The following is a 23,878-nucleotide window of genomic DNA, read 5'->3' as shown; positions in this document are numbered from 1 at the left end:
CATGCTTTAGCAATGCCTCCTGGATTTCATTTAGGTATTTTAGATGAGTCTCATTTGTATATTTCTTGTAATGCAGAGTAGTATTTAATGTTTTCTTGATTATAAAAAAAATAAATTGTGAATAATGTTATGAGTAGAGATATTTGAGTTAGATAATACATTTTGTTGTTTTGTCATATAATATTTAAATAATCGTTTACATTTTTTCAAATTAGTGAATCTCCATAAATAATTGTTATCACAAGCATGTATGTGTGTTGCAGAAGACAAAGTCCATTTTCTCAAGCCGTGCAATATTCAGCACGAGGTGTCCTTAATTTGTTTTTTGTTTTTCGCGTAATTGGTTTTACCGGCTGGGACTTAGTTGGAAACTGGAATAAATTATTAATCTTCTGCCTAATTGAAAAAAATTATTATTCACAATCACATATAGAAAATATTAAAGAGTAGATTATAAAAAATTTTCATTGGCAAAAAAATTATACAAAATTTTCTTAAATTTTACTATTATATTTGTAACAACCCTCATAACACATGTACAATTACTTATTTCTAAAACAATAATTAATTCTTTAAAGATTAATATAATAGAAAAAAGTTAACAAAAAAAAAGTAATAATTACGGTAGAATGAATAAATCATATAATTGAAAACTATTATAGTTATAAAAGACTTTGCTAATCCCTTTGAAAAGTCAACCATTATTATAGAAAGAGCAAAACTAATCAAATAAAAGTCTACTATGGTTATTAAAAATTTATATCCATAATAAAGCACTAGTCACTATCTATAATAGCAAAAATAGTTACTATAGTAAGAAATAACCAACACTTGATTTTCACATATGTATCAAATCCATCGTGAAACTTTAGGATTTTAGAAATACAACTAAAACTAATCATAAATAGGCTGAAGCATTTTAAGGTCATCAAAATAACAACCACTACCATCCATAACAATCACAACCAAAAATAAAAGTCATAAATATGGGCCTTAAAACCTCATTTCCCATTCTCTCAAATTTTCTAAAATTTTGAGACATACTTTCCATCATTACCCTTTCTGACCCGAAACTTTTCAAATTTGCAATTAGATCCCTATTAGGATTTAACATGAGGAATCTTCTTGCTGAGGTTTTAACATAACCTCTGGCCCTTTATCATCTTAATCCTCATATTTAACCTCCTGATACTTCACTGTAATCTCTATTTTCTCTTTTTTTAATCCCAAAAAATTTTCGCTTTGTGATTTAGGGGGCATTTGGATAAAACCAAACCATAGTTTGAAGAATAACTTCTGGAGAATAGATTCTTGAAAGAATAAATTTTGTGAAGAATAGATTTTGTGAAAAAGTGATTCTGATAAAGTTAGAGTGTTTGAATAGTTGTTATCAGAAACACTTTTTATATGTGCAAATTACTAAAAAAACATAAGCTAATATGATAATTACATAAAAAATAGATTTTATAATATATTTAAATTTGAAGAAATAAGTTTGTTGATAATATATTTTTTACCAACACAATTAATAATATATAAGAAAATGTAATTAGTAAATAATTAATATGTGCACATATATTTTGAGGTTATTGGAGGGGAAAAGGATGGGAAGCCTGGAAGATTGTTATATATAAGCACCAGCATCTGAGGCATATTTTGTAAGATGGTTGATATTTATTAATGGTGGAGATGGGAGGGGACTAAGGGGAGTACCATCTTTATTTTGTGAAAATGATTCGGATATGTTTTGGGAAATTTCACAGAAAGGGCTTCGATTAAAAAGAAATCACAGAAGGGGCGATGGCAAAGGAGTGAGAGAGAAAGTATGTTTTTCATTTTTCACCTCTGACAGGAGTAATTATTACCCCAACAGCTATAATTTTTCATCTCAAAAGCAAAGGCCATGAGCTTGTCCGAAAACTATGATTTGGCTGGCCAAAACTGAGGTTTTGACTGAAGCCATGGTTTTCTAAGAAAACATGGTGTTTGGCAACGACTGAACCCAAACCTTGGTTTGGGACTCAGAAGTACTTCTAGAGCAATTGTCAAACACCTTCTTAGTCGCTGAGAATCCCTTTGTCCATCTAGAGAACATTTAGGACTCTTACTAGAAGGGATCTAGTAATCTATCTATATCAGACTACTTTTTGTACTCCACAACCTAAAATTTCAGGATGTTACAGCCATATTAAAGGGGTCAGTGAAAGAAAGAGTACATTATTGTCTTTTGGTAGGCACCTGATTGTAGAGAAAGATAGAGGCAAGGGTTCATGCTTGCTAGCGAAACTCCTGACAGTTGATTCAAACTTGGCGAAATCAGCAAAAAAGCCGGAAAAGAGAGTGATATGCGAGGTGGAGTAATTAATTACATGATAAAATTTTATGCTCTTGCTCAATAAACCAGAGTTTAGGAAGAAAGTTTTCAAAAAGAGAAAAAAAAAAGTTTTTAGAGTTTCAAAAGAAAAGAGAAGGAGGGGATGGGATGGAAGAAAGATAAAAAGAAGGGGGTATTTTGGTTTTTTTCTCCTGCATTTTATGATTCATATTTGAGATCTACTTGACGGCAATTATGTGAATTGAAAAACTCAAATTGCAATTTTATATCTTTTGTGGTCTTTTTAAATATTTTTCCAATTTATTTATACATTATTTAAAATTCAGTAGACCTTTATGTAATTTAACTTAATAAATTAAAAGAAAAACGAGAAAAATGAAAAGGGTTCCAAGACAAAAGTCAGAAGGAAACTGAAGGAAGAGAGTTGGGTTGGTGCGTGCAGGAGTTGTTGGCTTGGTTGACTCCGAGGCCATGGCCGCGTGAGGTACCAAGTTTACTGCGAAGCGAACACTTAACATGCCACGCGTTGTTCAAGTGGGGCCCACCTAACAAATCTCCATCAAGAAATGTAGATGTTGAGCCTTCCAACTAAAAATTCAATCCCTCTTGCTCTCAAGAATCAAACCCCATCAATTTTTATATGCGTCTGATCATCCATGAGGTCAAAATCCCTCCCAATCCTAGCACAATTTATTATATATATGACCCTTGAAGGCTCAACCAGAAGTTGGGAAGGCTTTCTTCATCCAATTGATCCTCCATTTCTCTCTCTCTTCCTCTCCGTCTTCTCCATCCTCGGGCTATGACTATGGCACCGAACAAGCTGGATTCTGCGGTAATTCACTTTTTTTTTTTTTGTAAATTTGTATCTACCATTCACAATTAGGGTTGTACAAATAGTTGGTGTAGTTTTCTTAGTTTGTTGGCCTGCTTGGTTGAACTTCGTTTGTCAGAATGAGATTTTTTTTTTTTTAATTGAATCCTTGTAATTCCCTGGCATTTGGTCCAGGGTTTTGGATGTTTAATTGGGATATATTTTTCTTGACGCCTTCTTGTTTTGTTAATAATCTAAACATGGACTCAAATTTGATGTAAATGTACTTGGAATCCCATTTGTTTGGAGTTTCCCAACTTTTGGTTCGTTCGACTCTTCTACTGATAACCATTGGTCAAACTGGGCTTAACTGAGATTTTTTTAAAAAATTGTTTTTTTAAAGCAGCAGAAACCTGATTGAATTGTTAGTTTTTTGTATAATGTACGTATGGAGTCCTGTTACCTACATACTGCAGACCAAAATCCCAGCGTTTCTAAGATTTGAAGCCCAAGTCAAGTTTTCATTTATTTGCGAGCTTACAAGTGGGATTCAGTGGTCTTCAAATTTGATGTTAATGTGCTTGGAATCCCAATTCGCTTGGAGCTTCCTAATATTTATTGGTTCAACACTTGAACTGATTACCGTTGGTTATACACGGTCAAACTGAGAACTTGTGCTGCCGAAACCTGTAAATGAATATGTGATTGAATTGACAGTGTTTTATATAATGTAAGTATTGAGTGCTGTTACCTACATATTGCAGACGAAAATCAAGGCATGTGTATGACATGAAGCTTAAGTTAAATTTCATTTATTTGCGATCTTACAAATGGGACTCGGTGCTGTTCGATTTCATATGGGTTTCCCTTAATTGTTTGAATCTACCCATTTTCATGCACGCTAATTTTATCTCAAGAAAATTTGGGACACTAGAGAATCGATTATTAATTATATGTTGAATCTGATTAATGTGGGTCCCATTTATATGGAGTCCAAGAAATGAGATTGTATTGTTCATGGCTCATGAATAGTGCAGCTATAGGAATTTTATTTTATATATTGTTCATTGGGACCCCCCCACCCCCCAAAAAAAAGAAGAAGCTATTTCTCATGCATTTTTCTGGAACGGGGAAAATTTCTGGTATTCTGATAGAGGAGAAACAGAATAGATGAATGTTACAAGTTCTGTGATTTATTTATTATAGCCACAAGATAGACTGTATTATGACAGTTGTCTGTTTTTGAGGGGATCAATCTCATGTAGCAGTGTCAATTTCCGCTATCAACTGTTCACATAATTTCCCTTGTATGTTCTGTATGTAACAGGGAAATGCAAATGGGTCATGTTCACCATCTGAGAATGGTTTTGCCCGTTCCTTTTCTCTCTTTCCTGCCGAGGCAGACCATGAGCTTCTTCAGTCTTCAATACAGGAATCAGATGGTCATCTTATAGAATTTTCTGAAGCCCTGAGAAGTATGCTCATATTTTGATAAGATTATTGATATCTTCTGCAGTAAGACATGATCTTGATATAATGATCTTAGCCTTAATTTGTTTTAAACTCCTTCTAGCTGTTGCAAAGGCCTTGAGGCGGGCTGCAGAAGGAAAGGCTTCTGCTCAAGCTGAGGCTGCAGAATGGAAACGAAAATATGAGTTGGAAAGGGCACGGAATCTGAAGTTAGATTATAAAGGTTCTAACAATTAAATTACTGCAAGATGCAGTTTCTGTGTTCACACTTCAGTTTCATAGCTGTCGATCATGCAAAAAGAACAATATTTTTAATCAGCTGTGTCCGTCTTAACTGCAAAAGTCCTTTTCTTTGTTTCTTTCACTTGGAGATCCATGAGCTAATCCTTTGTTTTGATTGTTTTGTTTCAACTTTGAGTTATAGATTGTGTCTTCAAATTTATATGATGTGAACCATTATGCCTTGCCTTCCAACATCTAGGAGGGGCCGTTTCATTGTCATTTTCTCAAAGATACTGTTGTGGAAACACAGCAAAGAAAATTGTTTATTTTATTTTTGTAATCTTCATTATGCTATTATTTTGTGGCTTATATTCCAATCTTTCTCGGCATGCTTTCCACCTCAACTGCTGCTTCTTGTGCTGCTTCTCTTTCTCTCTCCTCCCTGCTCTCCCCTTCTTCAATTTATAATATTTCTTTGGTTCTTGTTTCTTTAACAGTGCAGTCATGCCTAGTGAATCAAGGTGATCATGGTGATGTGAAGATGGATAACCCAGCCAACAAGCCTGCATTTTGCAATGAAGCTGGTCAGGTGTCTGAAAGATGTTGCTCAAGAAATGGGATTTGCTCTCATGAGGTTTTAAGGGATGGGAGTCCTGATTCTGATGCCAAGATGGTTAGAAAGGTCTGTTATATATCCCTGCTTGATTTAAAATAAGTTGTTATGATGAATCTTTAGCTGGTGGCTGGGGGGTTGCTTATTGGTGCTTTGAAGATGTGTGTGCAATTGTATGCTGCATAAATAGTCATTTTGTCTTATATTGTTACTGGTACGAGGTTGTATTTATTACTTTTTAATTCTGTGCATCTCTTTGCCATAAAAAGGTGTATGTAATCTTAGTTTTTGAGGAATTTGTTCTGCCAGTAGCTAATGCATTTTCATCCCAATAATATTGTACGGCATAAAAAGTCAACTGCAACTGAATTTTTTTCAAATCTTCCTCCCCTTCTTAAAAAGCTCAATTGGAGTTGTTTGCTTTTGAGCCAGGCTTCATTTAAACTTTCGTGGTGCTGCAAAGGTGAGCAAAGCGATCAGCACAAACATGACATTGTCTCCTTTGAAAGAGGAAACATAACCACTGCTGAGCGCAGCAGTAAGCAGGTATCAGCTCTGCCAGTGAGGAGAGGCCTTATTGCTTTTAAAGAATTCTTACAATTGATCTTATATTCTTGATCTTAAAGTTTTCCCTTGTACAAATATTGAAGTCTGCATACTTATATGTTCTTTAACTAAAAAGTCCTCTTAATTTCAGATATCTTTGAAGTGGGAATCATGCCCACAGACGGTGCTCATATTGACCAAACCAAATTCAGTTTCTGTCCGAATTCTGTGTGCAGAGATGACTAGGTCTGAACCCCAATATATCACCTATTTTATTATTTCTTCAGCATTTCTGCTTTTCAATTAAAAAAAAAAAAAAAAGGTTCTTCCTAGTCTTGCATACAATGCTGGATTTCAGCATGTTGAGAACTTCTGAAAACTACGCAATATGCCATCAAGGAAAGGCATTTGCATCAGAGAACTTGATTTAGTTTGCTGCTACTTCTACTGGTCTTTTTTCCCTCCCTTTCTTTCTTTAGGAAGGTTAAGGGATCTAGTGTTGTCATGAAACCTAAGAGATTTATGCGTTTTGATAGTTTTTTCTTTCCTCTTTTATAAATAATGCATTGCAGGCTGATGGAGGATTAAAGGATCTAGTAAAAATTATAAGTGGCTCGAGTTATAGATTCATCATGTTGTATTGGAGTTTCTGGTGCTTTGGTCTTGAAAAATCGTATTTAAAACTGTAATTTACTTGCATATTATCCAATTTTTAGATGAATACAATGATCTATCTTGAAGGGTGGATCCTCATCTTGACCCTGGCCTCTAGCCTGAATCTTGCTTTTTATGCACTGGTGTTAAGGGCTTGAAATGTTTTTCCTGTCATTTGTAATATGCTTAGCAATCCCATCTTTGTGTCCTTATTTTTCTTTGCCTTCCAAGGTCTAGCTATGTATATTGTTATCCTTTTTCTTAATTTAATGTTATTTGTCAAACTTCCCCAGATAGTGGGATAAGGCTTTGTTGTTGTTGTTGTAATGTTATTTGTCAAACTTGCTCGAGTGGTTTTACTCTCCTATCTTTATTTGTCTTCCCAGATGGTTGAGGGAGCTGCAGAAGCTAAACATCTATGTGGAACCACGTGTTAGGACAGAACTTCTAAAAGAGTCATCATACTATAGCTTTGTAGAAACTTGGAAAGATGGTGAGGAACGAACTTTTTGATCACATAATCTTAATTCAAGCCATATTTAGCATGAAGGATGTATCATCAGAAATGCTTCTTGTAATTTTGTGAAGTTTTCTAGTATTGTCTTATACCCTATATGTTTAATTTTTTTTAATGAGTGTTGATACCTACTAAGAGTTCTTTCGGTTTTCATTATTTTAAACTAAATTCCAATTGGTTGCAGATAAAGAAATTGCACTGTTGCACACTAAAGTTGACCTTGTGATTACTCTTGGTGGGGATGGCACCGTCCTATGGGTATGTGCAATTAATTCAAACGACCCCCTTATGTTATGAATTTCTTTAGTAGTTATATTCATCAACAAATGCCAAAAATAATTTTTTCTGATGACTCAAATAATAAGCATACATGGTTATACAAAAGGAGATAAAACTATCCTGAGAAAGAAAATAAATGCTGTGACAAATTGATGTTTTAGGGATTCCTAATTCCTTGATTCTATGCCTAATGAATTACAATAATGACATAATATCTGACGTTATTCTACAAACTGTGCAGGCAGCATCTATGTTCAAAGGACCAGTTCCTCCTGTTGTCCCATTTTCCTTGGGTTCTCTTGGCTTTATGACCCCTTTCCGTATCCTCCATCTTTATCTACATTTTATTTTATCTTCTCTGATATAACATCCTTTTCTCTTATCTGACTGAAAGTTTAACTTAATATCCTTCAGATAGTGAACATTACAGAGAGTACCTTGAATCGATATTAAAGGGCCCCATTAGCATAACACTTCGGCACCGTTTACTATGCCATGTCATAAGAGATGCAGCTAAAAATGAATATGAAACTGAAGACCCAGTTCTTGTTTTAAATGAGGTCACTATTGATCGTGGTACATCATCTTACCTCACAAATTTGGAATGTTACTGTGACAATTCTTTCGTCACGTGTGTACAAGGAGATGGATTAATCTTATCCACAACATCTGGAAGTACTGCATATTCTCTGGCAGCTGGCGGATCAATGGTCCATCCTCAGGTACTTGAAGAAAATCTTGTTAACGTTTCTTTTTCAGAGTTAAACTGATCAGCTGAGTAAATTCTTTAATATCTTTCAGTTTCAAGAAAATAGGGTAATTTATTTTCCAGGTCTATACTATAAACTACAAAGAAGCTTTGCCTAGTACATAGGTCTATGTTGTGCTAGATGTGCAAGTAGCAGCAAATGCAACCTGCAAGAATTAAAACTTGATATTGAACTAATTTCCATTGTGGACCTACCTAGCTAGTAGAGCTGGCAAACTCAGCCTGGCCTATTTAAGCCTGTTTAAATTGAGGGCCGAGCTTCCAAAAATAAATGATTTTAGGGTAAGCGGGCCTTTATGCCTGACCCTTTTAAGTTCAAGCTTGTCAAGGGCCAGTTTGTTTAAGCTCGCCTAATATATATATACATATATATATATATATATATATATTAGGTGTATTTTAACCATTTTGATAGTTATATTTGTGCAACTTTTTCTTTAGCTAGGAGTCATTTGAAATTATTTTAATCCTTTATAAATCTTATGATCAAACATAATGCAAAAATATCAAGGTATTTATGCGATTATGCATCACATTTCTATTAAAGTTTGGGATAACAGTTTGATTTGACTTGGTTCTGGTTATTTGGACTTAATTTGATACTTTAATTTGCTAATATTTATGATTTGAATTAGAAATTTTGAGATCTTTTATTTTATATTTTTGTCTATTTATTAAAAATATTTAAAAATTTTAAAAGGGCCTGAAGCTCGTGTGCCAGGCCCGAGCCCGTGAGTTCAAGGGCTAGATCAACTTTAGGAGTGCTTTAGGGTAAGCAGGCTTCTCAAGCTTGGCCCGTTTAGGCTCAAGCCAATTAAGGGTTGGCCTGTTCTCCTTCCTCTACTAGCTAGCATTGCCAGGAAGTCCTTGATATGCCATGGTATTGACATAAATTGTTTTGTGCTTTTGATCGCATCGGACTTGGATTCTCTCTATTACCCTTCCCATCCTCTTTCCCTCTAGTACCTTCTTTTCCCTTCACAACCATTGGATCAAAACTCTAATGGTCCAGATTTAATATTTTATAACATTTTATAAAAATAAATATTATTATAAAAAATAGATAAATAAATTTAAACTGTTAAGATCTAATCTGAACAGATCATAACTACAGAGATCATAACTACAGACTGTTATTCTAGAGCAAATTTTTTTCAAATTTTTTTTATTACAGTTGTGAACTGTAAATTTATTTATTTTTTTTTAATAACATTATTTTTATAAGATGTTAAATCTGGACCATTGAAATTTTTATCCAATGGTTGTGAAAAGAAAAGGGGGTAGTGCAAGGAAAGAGGATGGGAAGCGTAGTGGAGAGAATCCAAATCCATCCGCATTAGGGTGCTTTGTTATTGTACATCAGGCTTTAACCATGTTAGGGGGAATGGATTTTTGTATGTCAAAAGAAATGACACGGCAGAGCCTTAGAGTAAGTTACTGGGGCAAGGCAATAAAATTTATGAATAAATCAATATTTTGCATTCTGGACTACTTGAAAAAGGTCCTCATCACAGCGGTGTGCTCATCACTGCGGTGTGCTCATCACTATAATGAAATCTGTGCTATTCAAAATCTAATATAAACGATCTAGATTTAAAATTTTTAATATGCAATTTTTTCGATGATATATTTATTTTTTTATGTAGTGTTAATTTTATGATTATCTTTATTTTCAATTTTGTATCTATTAAAATAAAAAATTATTTAGAACATAAGAAACATTTAAATTGAATATAAACCATTTAAAATCAATCTAAATGGTTAAAGATTAAGATGAGCACTAATGAGCATGGAATGGGCTTCCATATAAAAATATTTTAAGAGCAAACTGTTGGAATGGAGAAACTGAGAAGCTATTTATACATTGTTTTGTTTTATAATTCATGTAACAATTCAATAAGATAATTATAAAATACAATTAGTCGGATTTGTGTATTTACCTGAGTCTGCTTCTGTGTATGTGCGTATGACACAGAAAAAATGTGAAACCAAACATTAATAAACACAAGACACTTCCTAGTTTCTGAGAGGTTGGCTGTCCACCAAAGTCAGACAAAAGATCTCCTTAAACCACTTCCCTTCTGAGCCTTTCCTTTCATACGCTCTCGTCAATTTCTTTCTAACTGCTACCTCCTATATTATATCATTGTTTCCGTTGTTTTGCTTCTCTAATTTCTTCTTCTTTCTTGTATATACTTCTGTATATATTATTGGACCAGCAGTACCTTGTTCTCCTATTTTCTCTTCCGTTTATCTCTTGTTAGTTTTGACTGCTAGCTCTGGAGCAGTGAGCCCAACATATTTCTAACCGATTAACACCTGCAAATGGATAAAATTGGATTTGAGAAAAGTTAAGCTTCCCCAGATTTAAAATTATTTCCTCTTTTAAGTCACGTGTATTGAGTTAGTAATGGGGCTTTCAATAGGTTGTATGGGGCCTTAGGTTCAAACTTTTCTGCTTTATTTATCCTAAATGAACATCTTGTTTATGCACAAAACTATCAAGTGATGGTAGTCTTTAATTTTCTTTTAATGAGATCTGTATGTAAGATTTCATCTATGCTAGATATATATTTTCCTGAAGTGTCCACTAAAATTTTGGCTGAAAGGAAATTGGCAAAAATATGAGTTAGAGGAGAACAAGTCAATGAAGAAAGTAGAAGAAAATCCGCAGATGCACCTTCCAAAATTTTAAAAGTGAATATCCATACGGAAGTCACCGGAAACATACTTATTGAAAAATTGGATTCTAAAAGTTGCTGCTTTTGTGCTTAGCCAAACTTGCTGAATTGAGGCAGATATGCGCACCTACCCGAGTCCATGTGATTTTCCTCCTTTATTCCCTTTAAAAGCACGAGAAAATCTTGACATGCTTTCCTTTAACATGGATGGACAAATACGTACGGCCAGAAATGCATCCAACTTATGGCGAATTCTTTATACTAAATGACTGTTTACTTGGGATATTAAAAATCATTGATTGCAGTTATGGTTTGCATGGTATTTGTGGTTTTCTAATGATATATGATTTCTGTGAGCTGAGTAATATGATAACTTGGCTATCAAGTTATGCTTGTTTTTCAACAAGTTGGGTTTAGGTTTTCTAGGATTGCTGTGTATTATGGATTCAGGATTCTTGTAATTCCAACTACAGTTTAATGGTTTCAGCCTGCCCTCTGTTCCCTATTCGCCCCCCATCTTGGCTGCCTCGTATTGTCCTTTCCTTTTGTGTAACATGAAGGATGAAAGTAGATTTCAACACTTGCCCCCGAGAACTAATACTGCTTTTGGATTAAAATATCTTGTTTAACTACCAGTACGATAGAGTAGGCTGAAAAACTATTTTATGCCAAATTCATGTTGTAGATGCAAAATTCTTGGTGAAGAAAGTCTCTGGCCAGTGTGTAAATGAGAGTGTAATTTCGGTTTTCTCATTTATTTTGAAAATGAATTCTTTCTTTGCGGATTTAAGAAGTTTCATCACCTTATCTTTTTTCAAATTTTTGTGAAATGATTTTGCCTAAACATGCTCCTCCGTTGTGAAACTCTTTCCAAATTTGCAGGTACCGGGAATTTTGTTTACTCCAATTTGTCCACATTCACTATCTTTTCGGCCACTGATATTACCGGAGTATGTCACTCTTCGGGTGCAAATACCATTTAATAGCCGAAGCCCTGCATGGGCTTCCTTCGACGGCAAGGACCGGAAGCAGCTGGCACCTGGGGATGCACTGGTGTGCAGTATGGCACCCTGGCCTGTTCCTACTGCATGTCAGGTTGATTCCACAAATGACTTTTTGCGAAGCATACACGAAGGCCTCCATTGGAATTTGAGAAAGACTCAGTCATTTGATGGACCTAGGGAATTGTAATTTCTCAGTTCAGTTTCTTGCTGGGTAAGTTTACAGAGAGTTCAACTTCTCAGGAGAATTGAATATCTTGATCAGTAAATCTGACTTTATTCAGAATCATAAAGTGGTGTTCTCTGTGGATTTACCCCTTCTCTTTTCTTTCTTGCCTTCTCTATGTTCCTCTACTATGACGGGCTACAAAGCAAATGTAGCAGCAAATTGGGTTATCGTAAGTTGGGATATATTGAAGATAGGGTGTAATAATGTATTATTAGTTCTTCCTCCTACAAATAGGTGCTGGTAATTACCATACACTGCACAGCTAGCTATCCCCTGATGACGACGGGGAAAAAAACAAGACGGTGAGTTTGAATTATAAGGTAATGTCCTGGTATGAGATTTTTTTTTTTTTTTTGGTTACAAAAAGTTTAGGTGAGTTGGGTCATAGGGGTTTACTAAGATCAAGGTATGTCTCTAAATTTAGAAAACACTTATAGAGATATTTATAGATTGACTACTATCAAAGTTTTTATATTAGTAGTGAAATTTGAACTCATAACGTGAACCAACTCTTGTTCGTGTCTTGATGGAAGAAATTGTGAGAACTAGATATAACTATCCTATGTTCCTCTGGGCCTATATGATTTGTATGATTTGTGCACGAGAATGGGTTACTTGCAGAAAAATGGAGATATATAATACTTGCGAGAATCATTGAGATTCTAGGGATAAAATCTAATCACTAAAAAATTGTATGATAAGCAGCATTTAATGACAAATTTTACTGGATAAAATGATAATAGGTTTATGTTGTTTATATATTATTTGGACTTTTTTGGTGATTATGGGCCTGTTTTTTTTCTCTTTGTTTTCTAGTTTTTGAAACAATTTTATAAAATTGTTTTTTAGAACAAGTTTTGAAAACAAAAACACAAGAATTTGCTTAGATGATAATTTTAAAAAATCATATTTTAAAAAAAATATAGAAAATCATATTTGGTAGATGATAGTTGTCTTTACTAATGATAAGTGGTGGATGGTAGGTGAAAAGAGAAGATTTTTGAAAATATTTAAAACAAAAAATAGAAACATAAAAACAAAAACAAGAAAACATTTAAAAGTTGTTTTGGTTTTTTGGTTTTTAAAAACATGTTACTGTTTTTTGTTTTTCAAAACAATTAATTAATAACAAATTATCAAACAAGTTTTTTTTGTTTTTTAACGAAACAAGAAACCAAACAAGCCTTATATTTTTTTCTTGGATCTCATAGCAATTCTTCCTATTATATTCAAGTGATCATTGTTTGACATTAACTTTTTGCTTTCTTTTTTTTTTTTTTTATATTCCATTGATTGTGACTGTCAAAATGGGTTTTTGATTTTCATCTTTGTAACTTTGCTCAATTCTTGTCTAATTAAAGCTTGTATTCCTATTATTGATAGTTTAAATGGTGTTACGTTCACAAAATCATTTTACACAGTACACGGGAACTAATAAATAACCTAAATTTTAACAAAATTTACTGGTATTTTACCAAAACATTCTCATTCATTGTAGCTTCTAAAATATACAATTCTTTTCTCATAAGGTGAAATCATTAAAAAAAATTTATTCTTTTGTTTTAAATCTAAAGTGATGGTTATTTAAAATAAAACCAACTTGTTAAGTCTCAGGAAGTGACTTATTGGTCGGGTTTTAATCTTAACGCTCATGATCTAATATATATTAGTTTCAAATTCAAAGTCACTTGATAGTTGAGAATACTTTGAGTTTACCAAAAAAAAAAAGAGGAAGGAAAACCAAACTTCCGAAATGGCTAGAGTTGAAGTGAAAAGAGTATTTATATAGGAAAAGGGAGTGAAAAGAGTATATCTGATTAAGCAAGAGCCAAGAATGATAATAAAAATCCTTTGATATAAAGCCGATGAAATCTTCAACATTTAATGAAAATTATTATACTTCCATATATAGATGCATTTTCATATTCTATATTTATTATTAGGTAAAAGTGTGTAATATTTTAAATTTTATACAAGGTTTTATTTTTATTTTTTAGTTTTATAAAATTTCTTTTTATTCTTTTAATATTAAAATTTTAAATATTGACAAAACATTCCAAAAATACTAAGATATTAAATTTAATTTTTTAAAATAAAAATCATTATTAAAAATTAATAGTGTTAGATTTAGAGTATTGATAACTTTTTAAAATTCAGATACCAAATGAAAATGTTGAATGAAGGTTAGAAAACTAAATATGCAGTTTTTTTTTTTATAACAAATCAATGTTATTAATGCTATCCTTTATTTTATGGCTCTATATATGGTGTTGGCTTTGGAAAAGCCAGTCCTTCACAGGATGGCATTACACAAATCTCAACTTTGCGTCATACTGCTGTTGCTTCTCACCGTCTTCTCCACTCCATCTACAGGTATGTATATGATTATATATGGATAAAACCCTTGCTAATAATGTGTATTAGCTAAAACTACCATTTGATGAAACTTTTAACATGTGCAACTATTATAAGAACAATTTTGAGAAAAATAGATAAATATAAAAGATAAAGTGGATTGAAGTCTTGTATTTAAAAACTAACTCTCATTTAAAAATAATGTTTTGAATGATAGGGGAGAAGTATTACCTAAGATGCAAATCAAGCAGAGATTGTGATTTGAATGGAATTTGTCCTCCATCCTGTCCTCCTGGCACCAATACTTGCATCTTCAACAACGCAACAAAAACTTCAAGTTGTCATTGTTGTACACAATCTCTCACATAGATATCTCATAAGGGGTTTTTGGGTTTGCTTAAATTGACTAAATGTAAGTGGAAATAAGGACAGGTCCTACCTGTAATATCCAAGTCCAATATAGAATAAAGTGGAGTTTAATATTACTATTTAGTAGGGATTGCTTTAAGTGGTTTAGCGCTTATTTTCTTTCTTTTTCTTTTTCTTTTTTTCCGGAAGCAAGCCTTTGAAATCACGAGTCTTGCATATACATAGAGAGGAGATTGTTTTCTAGAATTAATTGGATTTTAAATTAGTTTATGTGGTTTTTGAAAACAGATGTTATGAAAAAAAAAAACAGAGAGAGAGAGGCAGATAAATCACTAAAAGAAATAAAAATTAATATGATAATTACAAAAAAAGAAGAGGGTTTGTGATTGAATGGAGAGTATTTACAGTATATTACCTACTCTCAAAAGTCCATCTGTCCATCACCCTAAGGTCATATTTGGTATGTAGGCTTGAATTTTAATGAATTGAGATTGGAAATCAGAGTGGGATATTGGGATTGGGAGTTGAAATGGGCTTTTTAAATTTATGTTTGGTATGGCTTAATATTATATTAAATTTATTTTATAATAAGACATAAATTATCAAAAGACTATAATCTCCTTATCATTAAAAAAAATAAAAAACAAAGCTTGCAACTCCATTTCGTTCACCAAAACCTCATCTCCCTGCATCCACCCATCTTCGGTCGACAATCATACCGCTAGTCACATCACACAATAGATTTATTCAACAAAAGTCGTTCCAGAAGACAAATCCATTAGCTTTATTTGAAGTAAAAGAAAAAAAAAATAAAAAGGAAAAATGAATAGATTTAGGATTTGGAGAGTATGCTCAGCAATGACACAGGCTGAAGACAGAAATGGCGGCGAGGATGCACACAGCAGCTCTAAAGGGTTAGAACAGCAAGGGCTTTGAGGAGGGTGCTTTGGTCTGAAGAGTTTTAATCCTAGGATTGAATTTTCAGTAACATTCCTTCCTCGTTTTTTCTCAATCCCACCTACCTGGGTTTTACTACTATCATGTAATAAGCACTCTCTCTTATCAAACAATTTTTTAGTGGGTTTCTTCAATTTCAATTCTAATCTTCACTTCCTAATACTTTCTAAATAGGGTCTAACTTCATAGAAAACTATGGTTTTGGCTTGAAACAATGGTTTTGGTATAATTAATTAATTTTCAAAATTTTATGAAGTGTTTGGCTACTTTTCACCGGCCAGGTTTCATAAAAATGTAACTCAATTGCCGGATGATAATTAAACTAGATTGTCAATAGGTTAATGCATGGAATTCTCCCTCTTTGATCTTTTGCTCTTTCGGCCTTTTTTTTTTTTTTTAAACTTCAAACTTTTACAAAGCATAATTGTAGTAGTGGCTGTGGTCATAAAATACAAAATAATTATTTTTTAAAATAAAATGATGGATTTTTTGTTGCAAAAAAAAAAGGATTAACTATTAGATTCCAATTATGCACTTTTTTATTTTTTATTTTTGCCAACAAAGAAATCCATTCCTAAAAGAAAAGTCCAAAACAGGGTCCCAAGAAAAAAGTAAAGAAAGAAACAACAGCTAAGCAACAACATCAAAAACAAAAGCAAAAGATATTGTTGACCACCCAAGCGACTTGAGGAGCAGCCCTTTCTAATCATTCTAAATTGCGTCGGGGTCTCCAAACCCGGTTAGCTGGGACGACCCCAACAATGAAGCTTTAACAACCCAATCAGTCGCCAAATTTGCTTCCCCGGGAATCCAAAGTCGAGTTTTCCTAGTTAGTTCCCTTGAGAAACAAAGGTTCTTAAAGAGAGTTTCACACCTCCAATTGGGATAAGAAGCACCATTGTTTAAACAGCTAATCAGCACTTTGTTATCAAATTCAAACTGAATATCCTCCAGTTGATTTTCCCAAGCAAAATTGAAATCATCAGCGAGGGCAATCCCTTCTGGAATTCTTGCATTTCCGTCAACTATCCATCCATTGGAATCTCTGACAATATAAATTACAGCTGGCATACAATAATCAGAATTGAACGTGCCGTCTGGATTAATTTTAATAGTATTACCTTCAGAAATCTTTCACATCTTAAATCTGGACGAGTGACTACCAGTGGATGTATTGATATGTAAAGAAGAATCACCCTCTGCATTAGCCCGCCAAAATTCCTCAATCATTTTATGTAATTCCAATGGATGGCAATTATATTCTTTGCATCCATGTGTTTAATATAAAAACTAATTTAACATTTAATTTGGTCATAAATTAATACATTTTATCTTTTATATTTATCTAATTTTTTCAAAATAATCCTTATAATATTTTATCAAATGATGCTTCTAGTCAATACGTACAATTAGTAAAGGTATTTTAGAAAAGATAATACCTAATTATTATAAATAAATGACTTAACAAACTTTCTTAATATAGTCAAATTAGTTAGCTGGCTCTTATGTTAAAAATCAGAGGTAGTATTATATAGTATTTAATTTAATTTACTTGATTTTGATTTTATTTAGATCTATATAGCAAAATTAATTCAAATATATACTAAATGAGAAACATATCATTAGCTATTGAAATCATTTCTCTCACAAATTAACCAATTGTAAATATAGGGGTTAGTACTTATAATTGAAGAAAATATAAGGATCCAAGTAAAAATAAAAAAAGTTACAAAAACTAAATTAAAAATGGGGTAAAATTATAGGGATCTGTATATTAATTTTTCCAAAATATAATCTGAACTAATATGAATGAAAATTGTATATAATGAAAACCAACAGATAGTTTTAATCCAAATTTAATATTCATTTTAAAATTTTTGCCCAACCTAATTAGTACGGTATCGTTTATTTCATTTCCGTCCCACAATCAATTGGAAACGGTGTCGTTTTTCCGAGATTCACAGACGAGGAACTGGGACGTTGCAACGAAATTACAAATGACTCTGCGAGTCAGCTTTCCTCATCGAATTCCTTCCCGATTCTTGTTCGCCTTTGTGCTTGGAACTTAAATGATTTCCCTATCGCCTCTCTGTGGTTCGTCCCTTTTGCAGTGAAGAAGCAAAATGAGTTTCCTCTTAACAACTTTGACGAAGAAGCACGAGGTGGATTCAATTATCAGAGACACCTTAGAGAAGGTCCTCGTCCTTCGTTTCGGCCGCCCCACCGACCCTGCCTGTCTCGTGCTTGACGACATTGTATGGCTTCGTTTCGTTCTCATATTTTCTATGTCTTTGGGCATGAAAATTGAATTTTTTAAGGCTTTGGGTGCTAGAAATAATGCCTGTTTACAGGTTCCGCATTATCTATTTCTAGTTTGCTGTGATGTTCAAAAGTACTGAAAATAGGGAATAGAGAATTAAATTCTTTCTACCCTATTCATGCCTATGAGGGAAAACCTTTTCCTCTTTTTGAGTCCAATTGCGCGGGAAGGGAGTCAAAATTTCCGAAACCTTATTATTATATTTAGGGTTAAATATGTTGTGAATAGCATTCAAGGTGCGTGTAAAGTGTTTAGTGCTTGTAAGTTGGTAATAGGGTAATCTAATTAGTTGGGCATGACTTCTATGCTCATCAAATTTGACATCTGTTTCGTGATTTTGTTTGTCTGATATTTAGAATGTTATTATGTGATGGCGCATAGGGGTACCATCTTAGTCTTAAATTTGATACCATGGTTTGAACCGGAAAATTCTAGTTGTAATTCATAATATGCTCAGAATATGCTCAGAATTTTACGCTGTGATGTCCTAAAATTTTGTTGACATTGTTCACCCAGCTTTCTAAATCAGCGAGGGATGTGTCCAAATTTGCAACGGTGGCACTAGTAGATGTTGACTCCGCAGACATTCAAGTTTATCTCAAGTATTTTGACATTACCCTCGTACCATCTACAGTTTTCTTCTTCAATGCGCATCACATGAAAATGGATTCAGGGTATGATATCTGCACTAGTAAATGCTTATTTCATCTCATTCTACTCCATTTTTGAGTTTAAGATCTTGTGATAATTTTACGCATTGTAGAATTAATTCTACTTATTGTGTTAATTTTATCATATATCATGTAGGAATGCAGATCACACTAAATGGATTGGCGCTTTTCACAAAAAGCAAGACTTCATTGATGTTGTAGAGGTAAATCCTCCATTTCTTCGAAATCATTCCATTTATGTATGAATTTCTAATGGCTTGGCATGGCTACCAGTTTTGAATTTGGGACTTTAACACCAGCATCTTAAGACTGCAAGTTCTTAATCAATTGGTTAGAACATAATATTCAAATGCCAATAACTGGACTACTGGAAGAACGCCAAGGGAAAAGAGGGGTAAAAACAATGATATCAGTTAATCCTGATTCCCTTTAAAGGAGCTGGAATGATAGGTTGGATTTGTTAAACATAAACTGTTAAGAAGAAGTATATAATTCTATAAGACAGTCCTAACTGTATGAGGCTGTAGTTCAGAGATAAGAAAGTCAATGCCTATTAACGGCGTTTCTCCCTCAATTCTATGTATTACTATAGTTTTGGTATGCATGATACTATGGTGGGAGAAACAGAGAATGCTTGAAAATTGCTTTACTGATTTGAGTTTGCTTAGCCATCTCTAAACATGTTTCATTATAATTTTATGCCTGGGAGGTTTTTTTCGTGTTTGATGAGTATTATTAAGTGTGATATAGATGTCATCTTGTGCCAAAGCAATCCAGCCCCCCTTCTGTTAGAACTATTGCGAGTTGATCAAACATGGTTTTCTGGTTTAAAAACAAAAGATCAAACATGTTTTGATTCGATTTGTTATCATCAGGCCACTTTCTGCTTTACTCACTTTTCATTGTTATTGTAATTTGATTCATGGTTCAACAGTCTAACTGCAGTTGAATTGAAGTCAAATCACATAATATTTTACGGCTAAATCATTACATATGTTATAAAATAATATTTACAATAGATGTAGATATTTATTAGTATAAAAACAATCAAATCATGTTTTCATGAGGAATAAATCCTTGTGAGACGAGTTGAGGAGATTGAATCTCTATCATAATATGCCAAAATTCTGTTCCATAAGCAATTGGGATTTGATAGAGTCTGTGCGATATCCACGTACTTTCATGGTTTGAGCCCTTTCTTTTGACTAATTTTACTCCCTCTTTTGGTTTTGAGGATCAAAGGAACTGGTTGATCTACGTCCAGTTTTTGGGTTTAAGCAGCATTGATCTGTATTTCTTGATACCATTCAAGTGTTATAGAATTACTGGGAGGCCTTTTTTTCCTCCGGAAGATACTATTATAGATGCCTTTCTTCTTTCTCCTATTCTGAGTCTTTCAATATTATGGAATTATCTATCAGGATGCATGAACCTTTTTCTTCCCCTGTTTTAATTGATTAATTAAATATTGCAGGCGATATACAGAGGAGCAATGAAGGGAAAGCTTATTGTGAAGTGCCCTCTTCCACCAGAACGGATACCAAAATACCAGCTACTGTACAAAGATGTCTAGAAGTTAACCTTGGTAGTTATGATTACTCGCTTTCCCTTTAGTCTCTAGAGCCGGTTTGATATGTTGGTTGGATCTTAAAAGAATTGAAATTTAAAAAGACAAAGAAATTGGCTGGTCTTAATGGAATGGAACATTTTTTCCATTATGCTATTAAAGGGAAAATGATAGAAAATCTTTTGAAGCTGTTTAGACATGTACAGAAAAGGTTGTTGGAGGTGTGCTGAGGAGGGTAGTCTGGGTAGATAATGTGGACTCCTTTGAAAAGGAGTAGAAGAAGATAAAAAATAATACTCAATGAAGTCATTGAATGGAACAATTTGGTTAACAATATACCCTGAGTTTTGGTTGTTGATAGAGTACAATTCATGCGGTCCATGTAAGTACCCTGCCTAATAAGATAAGGCTTTTTACTTTTGTTGTTGATGTTGCTTCTCAATCCCTAAATTATATAAATTGTCTGTTTCCTTTTGTTTTTCTCCTATTTTACCCTTGCATATGTCAGCATGTGCTCACTGCTGACTTTAATGGTTTTCCTATTAACCGTTTTATGTAAATTTATACTTCGGGTTCTTCCTATTCTGCTGGTCCGTGCGCATTCTGATGTTTCCTTTATTTTTGTTGGTTTAATTTGCTCCTCATGTTTCGTTGATTATGTTTGATCGATCATCTACTTTAATCTTTATTCTCAAATATCTTGGTTATTAAAATTGTGACCTGTCAATTTCTATTTCAAAGTTGTTAATACTTATTGAAATGTGGTTAATATCTATACAAAAGTATGAATGACCTGAAAGAGTGGTTTTGTTATTTGCTAAATAAAAGTTAGTATCTATTAAAATGTAATTAATACTTAGACAAAAGCTGTGAACGACTTGAAAAAATAGTTTTATTACTTATTAAATGAAAGTTGTTAATTCCTATTGAACTGTAATAAATATCTATGTAAAAGTTGTAAATGACATGAAAGAAAAGCTTTTTACAAGCTGGACGGAAGATGTTAATACTTATGGAAATGTTGTAGTTAATATTTACGCAAAAGTTGTGAGTCATCGTAGTCAAAGCTAAGTAGTTAGCTTGCATATTTTTTTGCATTGTATTGATAGTAAAAAAATTGGCGGCTCAATGGTCATCTTTAATTTTGATACAAACCACCAACTTTATCTCTCATATTCAGAGGGGGTTATGGTGCCGGTGGCTGTGGGTGAAAACATGCTAGGCTTTTTAATTTTTGGTAAGAATAGGCCAGGTTTAAGTAAAGTAGGTTTGAGTCTCAAACAAAAACATAAAGCTTTAGTCTGTATATAGGTCTTTTTAAGGTTTGGACTTGAGCCTTTGGAAGGCCTAATCAAGCTTAAAACCTTTTTAAAAGCCTATTTAAAATGTAGGTTTTTATATCTTCAACTATATATATTTATAATTTCTCAGACCTATTTAGAATTCTATACTGTGCCTTAAATAAGGCTTAAGGCTGCAAAAATTACATATGATTTAGTTATTTAAATAAATTTAATTTAAATTTACAATAAAATAACAAAATTCTTTTAATTATGACATCGCATAAAAACTTGATTCAACTACATTAATATATATGATATTTTTTTCAGCCAATCACATGATAAGTTGTTTATAACAATCTAAACAATTCTAAAAATAGATCATGATCAAACTCATAATCTAAGATTTCAATATAATTTCCTTTTTATTTGATGGTTCTTATAAAATAAATTAAGTCATTAGTATTCGGGAGACTTTATTATTACTTTCCAATAGATAGACTTAATCTAACAATGATGCTGTGAGTTCTTAAACAAAATTATGAAAATGCTAATCAACTAATCTGTGTGCATATAGGCATGAAGTATTTTTTTTAACACGATATTAAAATTTTTACTATAAGTCCATAACTTTCAAATTGAAACTTTACAAAAATATATTTAATGTCAAGAAAATAATGGAAAAAATATGCTTAGCCAAAATTTTAAAATAAGTAGAATTTCGTAAAATTAAGTTCCTCCAAGGATAAACAAAAGGCATAAAAAGTTAAAGTATAAGCTAATAAATTTTATTAATTTTGTAATAATATGAATTGATTTAGGTTAGGTTATATTTAATTATACATAAGGATGTAAATAAAATTGATTTAGATTATATCATATATTATAATACATATAGCAAAAAAAATAAAAATAAATAAACAAGCCAGTAGGCTCATAGGCCAGGTTTTAATTAAAGAGGCCTGGTCTATTTACATTTTTTTTTTTTTTGTTTTTCCTGACCTATTTAAGACTTAGAAATAGACTTGAGCTTGGCCTTAGCTTATTTATTAAACAAGTCAGGACAGTTTCAAAGAAGGCTAAGCTGTCGGTCTCTGAGTTACTTACACCCCTACTGGTGGCCAATTGCCAATCGTCGAAAAGGTCTCTGGCAAGGGGTTGAAAACTTTATTTTAAAAAATATATATATATATATATATATATAAAAGGGGCATTTTTGTTGTTTTATTAATTTCAAAATTTCATTTTAGTTTTTCTTCTCCCTTTGAAATTAGCAAGTTCTACGTGCCCATTGTGGGATTTAGTACTTTTTTTGGGTGTCATTTTCTCTTTTGCTTTTTTTTTTTAAATTAGGAAAACCATTTTGTAAGTATTTATAGTTTCTTTAAATTTGTAATTTGGTATCTGTGTTTTTTTTGCTCTTAATTAAACATTCTAATTTTATTTTGTTAACACTGTTAACTGTTGTAACGGTGTTTTTTTAGATTGTTAGCTCCTATACAAACTAATCATGCTAATAAAGGAAAATTATAGTATTTAATTAGAAGAGAAGAATAGATAGCTACCAAACTAAAAATTTATAAAAACTATAAGTAACTGCAAAATGGTTTTCCTTAAAATTAAATATAATAAAAAGTGATTACTCAATGATGCATCATTAATCTTCTTGATAGTATCATTAAGAAGATAATTAAGAGCTTGAGCCCCAATCCCAATAGACATGAGCTGATTTGTCTTTCCAATAAAGATTTAATCCTTTTAGAATATCCAAAAGTGATGCAATTTTGTCTCAAAGCCGAAGTGTTTTATCCTCGTTTTCCAGTTTAATATTTCATTGTATACTGACAAAACTTAAAAGCGATGTCCCCTTTTGGTGGGTCATCACGGTAGTATAGAGTTTGGCACCTATTTTTTGTTTTTGGAACTTACTCCTCCTGTCTTTATTATAAGATCTAATTTAACTTTTTATTTGATCCTAATTATAAGACCCAATCTATTTTTTCTCTTATATTTATGCATTTTTTTCCAAGATAATCCTTCTAATAATAATAGTTTTAGACAATATACTTAATTAACAAGGATATTTTAGGAATGACAACACTTATTTATTATAAATAACCAACTTAACTTACTTCCTTAATCTCCTCAAATAAGTCAATTGGGTCTTATAATTAGGACCGGAGGAGTATTTTGTTTGGATCACAGCTCAAGCCCAACACGCATTTCTAG

At 32.6% G+C, this 23,878-nt stretch overlaps 2 protein-coding genes across 5 annotated transcripts; both read left to right on the top strand.

The window, feature by feature from the left end:
* Positions 1-2,781: 2,781 nt before the first annotated feature.
* Positions 2,782-14,977, top strand: LOC114759767 (NAD(H) kinase 1). 4 transcript variants are annotated; one of them, XR_003741951.1, is made up of 13 exons: positions 2,782-3,170; positions 4,477-4,624; positions 4,723-4,842; positions 5,336-5,523; positions 5,887-6,000; positions 6,152-6,246; positions 7,041-7,147; positions 7,356-7,429; positions 7,692-7,770; positions 7,865-8,172; positions 11,783-12,115; positions 14,416-14,503; positions 14,703-14,977. XR_003741951.1 is itself a non-coding variant. In XM_028949014.1 (12 exons), exons 1-11 carry the CDS (start codon positions 3,138-3,140, stop codon positions 12,089-12,091), a joined length of 1,575 nt encoding a protein of 524 aa, XP_028804847.1. In that variant the 5' UTR covers positions 3,025-3,137; the 3' UTR covers positions 12,092-12,115; positions 12,274-12,490. The 4 variants fall into 4 exon arrangements, 3 of the variants coding, with proteins under 3 accessions (XP_028804847.1, XP_028804846.1, XP_028804848.1); XM_028949014.1 differs by lacking the exons at positions 14,416-14,503; positions 14,703-14,977 and adding an exon at positions 12,274-12,490 and having other exon boundaries at positions 3,025-3,170; XM_028949013.1 differs by lacking the exons at positions 14,416-14,503; positions 14,703-14,977 and having other exon boundaries at positions 3,025-3,170; positions 11,783-12,418.
* A 2,850-nt stretch (positions 14,978-17,827) lies between these two features.
* On the top strand, positions 17,828-20,843 carry LOC114759770 (thioredoxin-like protein 4B). Its single transcript, XM_028949020.1, has 4 exons — positions 17,828-18,066; positions 18,648-18,805; positions 18,939-19,005; positions 20,277-20,843. The coding sequence occupies exons 1-4, from the start codon at positions 17,935-17,937 to the stop codon at positions 20,373-20,375; spliced, it is 456 nt and encodes a 151-aa protein (XP_028804853.1). The 5' UTR covers positions 17,828-17,934; the 3' UTR covers positions 20,376-20,843.
* Positions 20,844-23,878: the final 3,035 nt, after the last annotated feature.

This window comes from Neltuma alba, unplaced genomic scaffold (genome assembly GCF_004799145.2).
Source record: "Neltuma alba isolate B1F8T4 unplaced genomic scaffold, ASM479914v2 tig00010899_pilon, whole genome shotgun sequence".
Taxonomy (NCBI): domain Eukaryota; kingdom Viridiplantae; phylum Streptophyta; class Magnoliopsida; order Fabales; family Fabaceae; genus Neltuma; species Neltuma alba.
This window is presented reverse-complemented; position numbering and strand designations above follow the sequence as displayed.

Coding starts and splice junctions, on each gene's coding strand:
- LOC114759767 (XM_028949014.1), top strand. CDS start 3,138: ATGACTATGGCACCGAACAAGCTGGATTCTGCG. Junction 7,148..7,355: donor TGTAGAAACTTGGAAAGATG/GTGAGGAACGAA, acceptor AATTGGTTGCAG/ATAAAGAAATTGCACTGTTG. Junction 8,173..11,782: donor GATCAATGGTCCATCCTCAG/GTACTTGAAGAA, acceptor CCAAATTTGCAG/GTACCGGGAATTTTGTTTAC.
- LOC114759770 (XM_028949020.1), top strand. CDS start 17,935: ATGAGTTTCCTCTTAACAACTTTGACGAAGAAGCACGAGGTGGATTCA. Junction 18,067..18,647: donor GTCTCGTGCTTGACGACATT/GTATGGCTTCGT, acceptor TTGTTCACCCAG/CTTTCTAAATCAGCGAGGGA. Junction 18,806..18,938: donor CACATGAAAATGGATTCAGG/GTATGATATCTG, acceptor TATATCATGTAG/GAATGCAGATCACACTAAAT.